The 10,823-nt window shown below is 32.7% G+C and overlaps 2 protein-coding genes across 5 annotated transcripts; both read left to right on the forward strand.

Moving 5' to 3' along the window:
* Positions 1-1,755: 1,755 nt before the first annotated feature.
* wit (kinase protein wishful thinking) lies at positions 1,756-7,083 on the forward strand. Of its 2 annotated transcripts, XM_012296026.2 has the most exons (12): positions 1,757-2,051; positions 2,131-2,170; positions 2,543-2,836; positions 2,906-3,008; positions 3,080-3,277; positions 3,372-3,608; positions 3,689-3,844; positions 3,930-4,112; positions 4,185-4,354; positions 4,428-4,824; positions 4,902-5,069; positions 5,137-7,083. In XM_012296026.2, the coding sequence occupies exons 3-12, from the start codon at positions 2,657-2,659 to the stop codon at positions 6,165-6,167; spliced, it is 2,823 nt and encodes a 940-aa protein (XP_012151416.1). In that variant the 5' UTR covers positions 1,757-2,051; positions 2,131-2,170; positions 2,543-2,656; the 3' UTR covers positions 6,168-7,083. The 2 variants fall into 2 exon arrangements, with proteins under 2 accessions (XP_012151417.1, XP_012151416.1); XM_012296027.2 differs by having other exon boundaries at positions 1,756-2,170; positions 2,909-3,008.
* Positions 7,084-7,484: 401 nt separating this feature from the next.
* On the forward strand, positions 7,485-10,747 carry mEFG1 (mitochondrial translation elongation factor G 1). 3 transcript variants are annotated; one of them, XM_012296030.2, is made up of 9 exons: positions 7,491-7,785; positions 7,881-8,036; positions 8,109-8,607; positions 8,689-8,950; positions 9,037-9,208; positions 9,276-9,566; positions 9,645-9,848; positions 9,949-10,260; positions 10,337-10,747. In XM_012296030.2, the coding sequence occupies exons 1-9, from the start codon at positions 7,711-7,713 to the stop codon at positions 10,604-10,606; spliced, it is 2,241 nt and encodes a 746-aa protein (XP_012151420.1). In that variant the 5' UTR covers positions 7,491-7,710; the 3' UTR covers positions 10,607-10,747. The 3 variants fall into 3 exon arrangements, with proteins under 3 accessions (XP_012151421.1, XP_012151420.1, XP_076391830.1); XM_076535715.1 differs by having other exon boundaries at positions 8,109-8,365; positions 8,666-8,950; XM_012296031.2 differs by lacking the exon at positions 9,645-9,848 and having other exon boundaries at positions 7,485-7,785.
* The last annotated feature ends 76 nt before the right edge of the window (positions 10,748-10,823 follow it).

Here is a 10,823-nt window from a genome sequence, read left to right on the forward strand (position 1 = left end):
ACATCGATCATCGAGGGATCATCGAGGGATGCGTGCGCTAGTTTTAAGTTAATTTTATGCGTGCGTTTGTTTTAAGTTAAGTGTGCTCGTGGGCAGGGCGGGTGGGTCCCTGTAAGTACCTCTCATTCCAACTTGCGCTCATCGTCCCAATTCTCAAACTTTGTACGCGTTAGCTTGTAGTATACCCCGTTATTTTTTGTCAATCGGTCCGAACCCAAGTGGATCATTGGGGGTTCATAGCGCTGTGAACACGGGCAGAGGTGAGCTGCAAGTACTGGTGTAGCGCCAGGGACACATCTCTGCGGGGCCGATCGATTGATGTTCCGTCTCGATCGGGTGCCTCAGGGCAGGGTTTCCTCTCTGCAGTAAGACTTACCTAAAACGTAAGCTGGGAGAAATGGGAAACTTTCCGCGGATGTGTCACTCGTTCTTGCCAGTATTTTCGGTTCATCTCTGTCTCGTGGTTCACGTAAGACACTATGCACTACCCATTGACCCATGGAAGGCGAGGTTCACTTGGCGAAAAATACTCATCCCCTTTTTTCACAGAAAGTTCTTCTAACTTTCTTATTTTTGTGACAGAAAGTTCTTTTAACTTTCGTTAGCTTCTAGTATTCCCCGTTATTTTTTGTCAATCGTTCTGCGCCCAAGTGGATCATGGGGGGTTCACAGCGCTGTGAACACGCGGTAGAGGTGAGCTGCAAGTGCCGGTGTAGGGCGAGTGATATTCTTTGCCCGGCGGGGCGGATCGGGGTTGGCACCTCTCATACTCTGATGTGCCTCCCCGACCCGCCGCCATTCTGCCAAGGGGCATCACGGTCTGGGTATCCTCTCTGTGGTAAGACGCGAGAGCGCTGGGGGAAATGGGAACCCTCCGCCAACTGGGGTGTATCACTCGTTCTTGCCAAAGGTATCTTCGGTTCATCTTTGCCGTCGTGGTTCACGTAAGCCACTATGGGCTACCCTTTGACCCATGGAAAGCAAAGTTCGCTTGGCGAAAAATACTCTTCCCCTTTTTTCACAGAAAGTTCTTCTAACTTTCTTTTCTTTTAGTAGAAAGTTCTTCTAACTTTCTTATTTCCCTTTGCTTTTTGAATTCGTCATAAATTATTTGAGTGCAATCTTAGAATGAGAGGTACCGTGCGGCGTTTAGAATAAGTTAAGCGTGCGTGTGTGGGATCCCTTGCGATTAGTATTAAGTTAATGTACGTGTGTGTGTGTGATACAAGTTCTTTACTGGATTGTGGTAAAGAACTTGTATATGCGAGCCTATGAGCTAAGTAGAGTCAGAACTCATTTATCCTTCTGATAAATGAGGTTGCATTTGGAGGGTGGAAGGGATTTGGAGTTAGGGTGGGTCGCTATCGTAGCCACCTCCACGTGGTGCGACCTGGTAATTGGTATAGTTCTCTGAAGGCCTTAAAAAATCTTCAGAAAACTATACCGAGCTAAGAGCTACGATTGTAATTTTACTTATAATATATGTATATATAGTTGTATAGATTTATACAGTCATATATATAACTAACCTAACCCAGCCTAATGTAATCTAACCCAACCTATACATTCATTTACAGTGCAATTATAAGAATTTTTGAAAAATTGTGTGGGATCATTAAGGTGCCCTCATCAGTCACCACTGCGTGTACCGGCTAGGTACGGCATTGGCAGCAAGCTGTGACGTTAGCTAACGTATGCGCATAAAGCTCTCGCGTGTGATAAAATCTCATGACTGCCCAACACTGCACTGAAGTTAGTCGAATTGCGCGAATAGGATATGATCTATCGTGGGATGAATAAATCTCATTTTTATATACATATATTAAATTCTTATTGAACACTGATATAAAAATACAAAAGATTATTGAAAAAAAATAAAAGAAATGAGCATCGTAATTTATAACTGGTTTGTGTTGGTAAAACAAGTAACTAACGTCAAGGGATTTTTTTGCGGTGCATATTTGACACTTTGCATTGTCTTTGCGAACGCGTAAATGAATTACAATTGAGTGGATTTCGTTTTGTCTGTCAAATATATTAACGTTGATACGGTATTTGTTTTAAAAAATTTTAATATTATTTTGTGGATACGTACAATGTTATTATTGGTGGCATATTTATTTTTTCAAGATTTCCGGTTACAAAACTCGAAAAACTTATTGCTTATGATGTGAGTATGTTTCTGTTAATTTGCTTACAATATTCTATGAAATACTTCATTCTACGATTTTTAATTTCTTAAAATGCAGTTTAAGCTACTTCTTTATATATTTGTGGTATATAATTACTGAAAACTGTATGTTCCTTTTCCATAGTCATACAAAACTATTTTGTTGTCATTGCTATGTTTTCCTTTCCAAATTGCAAACATTTGTATCTACTTACAAACAGAAGATGTAAATAGTAAACGATATAATTTATTATTATTTATATGATTAATAACATTTTTTCATTTTGTAAAGTGTATGTATTCTGTATTTATTCAGAGATTAATTATGTATAATTTATAATAATTATATTTTTGTTATTTATAATAAAATAGATGAATGAAACCTACATATGGTAATAATGTATGTTGGTATATCTGAAGATGCCAATTCTTAAGGACCAACGCTTCTGTTGAAGTGTTTGAGTTCAAGAGGCCTGCCAAGGCACAATGAAAGCCATTGTATCAATTACGTTGATCGTGCTATTATATGGGATAAACTCAATACCCATTAATGCTGTTAGAATATGTGCTAGCAGGAAAAAAAGTATTGAAAACCTCCCTTTAAAACAAAATGCACAAAGTGTACCTGAAAATATATCCAACGACAGTAATGTGGTTCATACTACAGTAAGATTCAATATCATATATTGAAAGCAATTAATATATAAAAGAATTAAAATATTAATTTTGTTATAGAAGGATGATGATATTAAATTTGAAAAATGTACCAATTTTTGTCATGCACTATGGCAGGAAGATAAGACTACAAATGGAACAGAAATTATCATTTTATCTCAAGGTATGTTAATAGCATTGACTATTCAATATATTATATTTATATTTATTACTATTACTTTTTGTGTTTAACAGGCTGTTGGAAACAATCTGGTGAACAAAAATGTGAAACTTCCGAATGCATTGCTCTTCAACGCTCTACTAAAGCATTGAACAATACAAAATTTTGTTGTTGTCATGGAGACTATTGTAATCTTAATATTAATAGCACCAATATTCTATATTCTGATAATAAATTACAGAGCTCCATTTCTACAGAAAATAATCAACCAAGTAAAATCATTGAATATTACATACAAAAAATTCTATATTAATTCTATATTACTTTATCAATTTTCTATAATATTTTGCAAATAACATTTTACAGCGACTGAATATTTGGAACAACCAGATTCTGGAAGATGGATCCTTATTATAACAAGTGTGCTATTGTGCATGTTATTAGTAATATGTATTGTAGCATTAATGGTATATCGTGTGTACCATACCAATATGTTAGCAAGATTAGGAAAACCACTTCCATATTCTGATCAGTTTATGGACAGTACAGCCCTGAGAACTGGTACTTACACAGTAGATCATTTGAAACTTACAACAATTGTAGGTATGTTCTTTAGTGATTGTAATATAAATGTACAATAGAGGTAAATGCTTTTAGATGCCTGATACATCTATATATTTCAGGGCAAGGACGTTATGGATCTGTATGGCAAGGCAGCATGGGGGATCAAGATGTTGCTGTAAAAATATTTCCTTCCCATTATCGTAATTATTTTCAAAACGAACGTGATACTTATTGTCTTCCCTTTATGGAACACCCATCGCTATTAAGTTATTACGGTTAATATTCAATCTTTTTTATGAATAGTGATTGATTTCATGATTAGTTAAGGTATAACATTAAAAGATGATTATAATCATTTAGGTGTAGATGAGAGGGTTAGCATGGAAGGCAGCGTTGAATATCTTTTGGTACTTAGTTTTGCATCAGGTGGTACTTTAACAGATTTCTTAAGAACTCATATAATCGATTGGAGTACATTTTGCAAGATGGGTCTCTCAATGGTGAAAGGACTTGCTTATTTACATACTGACATACATAAAGGGGGTAAATAGAACACATTAAGAAAATGACAGAATATTTTAAAGAAACTTCTTAGTGAGCATATAAAATTTTCAGATAAATTCAAGCCATGCATTGCACACAGAGATATCAATTCCAGAAATATATTAATCAAAGCTGATGGTACTTGTTGCATATGTGATTTAGGATTGGCAGTTCAAATTGCTGGTTCTAAATATTATTCAAATGGTGAAGAACAGCATGCTGAGTTAAAATCAATTAATGATGTAAGATAATAATTTTAATTTGTAAACTTATATTTTGAAGGTAATTTACATATGATTTTAATAATTAAATTAGGTTGGTACTTTGAGATATATGGCGCCAGAAATATTAGAGGGTGCTGTTAATTTACGAGATTGTGAAAGTTCTTTGAAACAAATAGACGTATATGCAATGAGTTTAGTACTATGGGAACTCGTTTCAAGATGTTCAGATATATATATGCCAGGATCAGAAGTACCTCCGTATAGACAACCATACGAAAAAGAAATTGGTCTTCATCCAACTTTTGAACAAATGCAAGTGTTAGTTTCTCGTAATAAAGCAAGGCCATTATTGGAGGGTAATTTAGTAGACAGACCTGGAGTACGACTTATTAAAGAAACTATGGAAGACTGTTGGGATGCAGATGCGGAAGCTCGATTAACTGCTTTATGTATAAAAGAACGTCTTTCGGAGCTACAGTCTCATCGTGGTAAATATCAGTACATAATTATAATATAACAAACTATTATTACAATTTGCAAGAAAAATACTTTACAAAACTTTTAGTGCCTTCAACTACAAACAGCCTTTACAGTGAATCTTCGCATCACGATAATGTTCACGCCATTCAACAAACATCCCATACAATACAAGACAACTCGAGCAACGAAGGTGGCTTTGTTGAAAATTTAGTAACACTATCGCCTTCTGAAAGCATTGTCCATGAGCATAGCTGTAAGTATTTTATCATTATCGCGTAATTGATTCAGATAATGGTGTATAATTTATCTTTATATTTTAGTTAAAAATTCAAATGAGGTAGCAATGTATAACCATACGCAAGCACTTCAACCTTACCAAGGTCGAAATCCTTGTATGGAAAGAAATTTAATGTTACAATCAGATTCCTTTGAAGATTTAGGATGTAATGGTAATGTGCTTGTTGATAAGTCTATGAAACATGCATGCAACGATCAATACAAAATTGTGTCAGAAGCGCAGGGACTTGTTTCTCATGATTATTTAAGTCAACATACAACTCAATTGACGCAGTTAAGACCGGCCACACCTATACCGTATGTTCAAAACGTTATTTCGGATGATGGCACATCGTCGTATGGTAAACGGAAACAAACGAATATGCATGAGATTTGTACACAAGAAAGCCCTAGGAAAAAATTATTTGGCTGGTCTAATTTTAAAAAACTACTGGTTAATAAGAAAATGTATCCATACAATAAGTATCAAATAGATCGAGAAGATTCTAAGTCTAATTTATTGACAAAACAGAATGTACAGATCAAAACTGTGGAAACTAACGTAACGATATCTCCAGGGGGAAAGTATGTAAACGGTATTATCAATAAGGCACCTACTTTTTCCTCTCCGTTAGACAAGAACGATAAGAATGCTATACAAATTGGAAAACAAAACTTCGATAACGAAAGTAATGCAAATTCTAGACCATCCACTTTGCCTCTTGTAAATTTGAAAAATGAAAAAAGTAAGAATATTAGTAGACAGGAAAGTATTGACAAATTCAACGAAGTTTTTAACGTTGGATCTAATGTGAATATATTAAAAGATCCTCACATGAGAATAAAGACACCAGGAGATTTGCCACCTTCTGTGAGAAAGGTTCGTGGCCGTGGACAATCAACTGCTAGATTTTCTCTGTACGATGATCGAATGATGTGCAATATTTTAAGTGAAGAAGACGATAGAAATGATAAGACTATTTGGAATTCAGTACCACTTGGTATGGATCTCGGAGACAGCGATGACAAACATTCGCCAGATAAATTTAGTACCAAAAACGTTACTTGCTTTTAATCGAAAATAATATTAATATATTTGTAAAAGTTTTTAGAAATAAGCATAAATATGGCTGTAGTATAACTTCAGCTTCAATATATACGTATGTACAGAAGAAAATATAAAGACAGATTTTATACTCTTAAAAAAAATTCATTATGAAAATTCAATTACTAAAAGAAACAACATTGAAGAACAAGGAAACAGAATATACTCAAATATTACTAAGATATTAAGCGGGGTGTTCAATGATTCATATTACTTATTTCATCTTTATTAGCACATTCTGTGTTTGAAATATCTTCGGACCTCAAAGTATCGAAAAATTATAATAAAACAAAATACCACTCGTAAGTGTTTTATCAATGTCGATATTAATGTTCAATAAGTTCAAACTAGCAACAAAAATTCATTAGAAATGTATTTTGATAAATATAACTATACACGGCGATTTACATTACTTGCACATATTTATATTAAACTTTTTGGTGCAATGAGTAATGTGCTATTGTTTGAAAACAATCAGTGTTGATTCTTTTATAGATTCAAAAAATCTATTCTTAACATGAAAACATTATTTCAGTAATTAGAATTTATTTCCATTACTGTAAGTCACACAAAGTACCATTAACATTGAGTTATATGTTTTCGAGCATAGGGAAAGGAATTGTAGAATTATTAAAACAATGACTGGTTCCCCATTCTGGTAAACAATTATACTTTAAATATATTTGAAAAATATACTCTAATTAATATGTAAAAGTGTGCATTGGATACAATAATTAATATTAAAGCAAATGTAAAAATGTATTGGTATGTTTAACTGAAAAAGAAAAACATACTTGTGTTAGGTAATATAATACTTGTACTTTCCAGTCCCATAAGCTCAATGTAAATATTTGTAGCATATAAAAATTTTAATGTGTGAAGTAAATCAGCTTGTTATGTTTTATTTTACAGAAATTATATTATTCTTATGTTCACAATGCTCTATTTAATAATAAATATTATTATTCATATAACACAAAAAAATGATGAAATATACAAAATGAACCAGTAATTATTAGCTTCATTTTTTTTCTGATATTACATATAAAATTTAAGGATAATGTTCAAATAAAATTTTCTTACACTATCTACTTCAAATACGAGTATAATAATCTATACAGAAGATTGTTTAAAAAATGATACAAAGATAAAAACAGTAAATTTTTATAAATATTTATTTTACAAGTTTCGAATTAAAAATACTGTCGGTAACATTTGTAGTTCATAATTTTTATTGTACAAATTTTTTAAAATAATTGTGTTGTTAATAGTTATGAGTCCATCTTGTACAATTACCTGATACATAATAAACATTTTCTCTAGAATCATTTGCCGTTTAATTTTTACATCTCATATTTTGATACTCAGTAACAATTTGACCCAATCTTCTTTGGTTATGTCACGTTATGTGCATGTTACAAAACGTATGAGAAACGGTGTAGGTTAATAATATCGCGTGTCAAAGGATTAAATAGTATTTATTCAATAACGAGTACAAAAAAAAATAGTTAATATGTCAATAATAATATCTTTACAGCATAATATTAAGTTACATCCGTTATTATCTCACACTTCATACGTTTGGAAAGTAAGAAATTTAGCCTCATTTACTTTAACCTCATATAAGTTATCAAAAATACATTTATATAATTAATATACTTTATTGTTTTCTAAATTAAATAGAATTTACGGTTGTTATCATCGTATATGAAATATGCAGAACATAAACCATTGGAAAAAATTCGTAATATTGGTATATCAGCTCACATTGATTCTGGAAAAACCACCTTGACAGAACGTATATTATATTATACCGGAAGAATAGAGAAAATGCATGAAGTAAGTAAAATGTGATTTTAACATATAAATTTAAGTCTGCTTTTTTGCTTCATTATATGAAATTTTTAACAGGTAAAAGGTAAAGATAATGTTGGAGCAACAATGGACAGTATGGAATTGGAGAGGCAAAGAGGCATTACAATTCAATCTGCTGCAACTTATACTCTATGGAAAGATTACAATATTAATATTATTGATACCCCTGGTCATGTTGACTTCACCATAGAAGTAGAACGAGCTTTACGTGTTTTAGATGGAGCTATACTTGTATTATGCGCTGTAGGTGGTGTTCAATCACAGTCAATAACCGTAGATCGACAAATGAAGAGGTACAAAGTACCTTGCTTAGCATTTATTAATAAACTAGATCGAATGGGAGCTAATCATCTCAGAATTTTGGAACAATTGCAAGGAAAATTAAAACATAATGCTGCATTTGTTCAATTGCCTATCGGTCTAGAAAGTGATAATAAAGGAATAATAGATTTAATTTCTCAAAAAGCTTTATATTTTGAAGGAAATTTTGGTGAAATTGTGAGAGAAGATGATATCCCAGCTAATATGAGGACTGGTATGATTTTAAAAATACATCCACTTTACTTACTGTAATAAATATTGTTTTATTTTAGTAGATACATATTTTTGTATATAGAAGCACAAGATAGGAGGCAAGAATTAATTGAAAAATTAAGTAACGTAGATGAAAAACTTGGAGATATGTATTTAAATGAAGCAAAAGTACTGGAAACTGACATAAAAGATGCTATTAGAAGAAGTTGTATAAAAAGAACATTCACACCTGTGTTTCTTGGAACTGCTTTAAAGAATAGAGGTGTTCAGCCACTATTGGATGGAGTTCTGGATTATTTACCCAATCCAGGAGAAGTAGAAAACTATGCTCTTCAAGAGGACAAGTAAATTTGAATTATATTATCATGTTTTTAAAACAGAATATTTATCATAGATTTAGAGAATAAAACTACAACTTTTTTATTTATAGTAATGGAACTACTAAAGTTCTGTTAAATTCTGAGAGGAGCAATAATTTTCCCTTTGTTGGATTGGCATTCAAATTAGAAGCTGGTAAATTTGGTCAGCTTACCTATTTTCGTTGTTACCAAGGAACCTTGAGGAAAGGGGAATTTTTATATAATTCTAGAACAAAGAAAAAGGTATGTCCAATGGTTGAAGATGAGTATCCAAATTGTGAAACCCATATATAAATATCAACTTTGACAGGTTCGAGTTCAAAAATTAGTAAGACTTCATGCAAATCAAATGGAAGATGTGACAGAAATTTATGCTGGCGATATATTTGCTTTGTTTGGTATCGATTGTGCATCGGGTGACACGTTTATTAGCAATACAAATTTGAATTTATCGATGGAATCTATTTATGTTCCTGAACCTGTAGTATCTATGTCCATTCAAGTAAAGGATACAAAAAATAGAGAGGTTTTCGCAAAGGGTATTAGTCGATTTACGAAAGAAGATCCTACTTTCAGATACGCCTATGATGCAGACAACAAGGTAATAATCGATAAATTAATATTAATGTTTGCAAATAATGCGAAAGTAATGTAATGGAACGATTACATAATGGTTTAGGAGTCTCTAGTTTCTGGAATGGGAGAATTGCATTTAGAAATTTATGCCCAAAGGCTTGAACGCGAATATAATTGTCCTATAATTCTTGGAAAACCAAAAGTTTCATTCCGTGAAACATTGCGCACACCTTTTAAATTCGATTACCTTCATAAAAAGCAATCAGGAGGAGCTGGGCAATTTGCTCGAGTTATTGGCATAGTAGAGGTAACAATGTGCTTTAACGAAGATTTCTAATTTCCATATGACAGTTACATGATAATTTTTATCAAATACATCTAATATCTTCGAAAATATGTTATTTCAGCCTTTACCCCCTGAACGTAACACCGAAGTTGTATTCGCAGATGAAACGGTGGGAACCAATGTTCCAAAACAATTCATTCCCGGAGTAGAAAGAGGTTTTAGATTTATGTGTGAAAAGGGATTATTAAGTGGTCATAAACTAGCAGGCATTAAATTTCGATTAATCGATGGTATGCATCACTGTGTTGATTCTTCGGAGTTTGCATTCTTTCTAGCCGCGCAAGGTGCAATGAGGGACGCGTTTATGAACGGTTTTTGGCAACTTTTAGAACCAATTATGTTAGTCGAAGTTACTGTTCCATTAGAGTATCAGGTAAAAATACATTTTTCGTATATGATAGCATGAAAAATTGTATCTTACGATAATCTAAATTTCTTTATTAATACAGGGAACAGTTACGGCTCAGTTAACTAAACGACGAGGTCTAATAAATGATACGGATGCTAGTGAAGGATGGGTTGTTTTAACGGCAGAAGTTCCGTTGAATAATATGTTTGGTTACATAGGTGAATTAAGGTCCACTACCCAAGGAAAAGGAGAATATACGATGGAATATGCGCGTTACACACCTTGTCTACCAGAAGTAGAAGAACAAGTAATAAGAGAATATCGTATAGCGAATAATATTGTGTGTGAAGCGCAAAAGTCAAAAAATTAATTAAGTTACAAATATTGACTTAGGGATTATTTTGAATTGTTCCGTGATGTATGGAATGTGTGCGATGAATGTGAAACGACCGAATGTAAGCAATAGTAATAAATGTAATTTAATTATAACAATGACAAAACAGAAAAACAATTTTTTTTATTTACATATATTCTAACTTCATGGTTTTGTTAGTTTCAATTTGTGAAATTAATTAAAAATGACGTGC

The sequence above is a fragment of the Megachile rotundata genome, chromosome 9 (genome assembly GCF_050947335.1).
Source record: "Megachile rotundata isolate GNS110a chromosome 9, iyMegRotu1, whole genome shotgun sequence".
Taxonomy (NCBI): domain Eukaryota; kingdom Metazoa; phylum Arthropoda; class Insecta; order Hymenoptera; family Megachilidae; genus Megachile; species Megachile rotundata.

Bases quoted from the DNA above. Each gene is read 5' to 3' on its own strand.
- wit (XM_012296026.2), top strand. From the start codon at position 2,657: ATGAAAGCCATTGTATCAATTACGTTGATCGTGCTATTATATGGGATA. The intron at 3,609-3,688 runs GTATGTTCTTTA...TATATATTTCAG, and splicing joins GAAACTTACAACAATTGTAG to GGCAAGGACGTTATGGATCT. The intron at 4,113-4,184 runs GTAAATAGAACA...TAAAATTTTCAG, and splicing joins TACTGACATACATAAAGGGG to ATAAATTCAAGCCATGCATT.
- mEFG1 (XM_012296030.2), top strand. From the start codon at position 7,711: ATGTCAATAATAATATCTTTACAGCATAATATTAAGTTACATCCGTTA. The intron at 8,608-8,688 runs GTATGATTTTAA...TTTTGTATATAG, and splicing joins CCCAGCTAATATGAGGACTG to AAGCACAAGATAGGAGGCAA. The intron at 10,261-10,336 runs GTAAAAATACAT...TTATTAATACAG, and splicing joins CTGTTCCATTAGAGTATCAG to GGAACAGTTACGGCTCAGTT.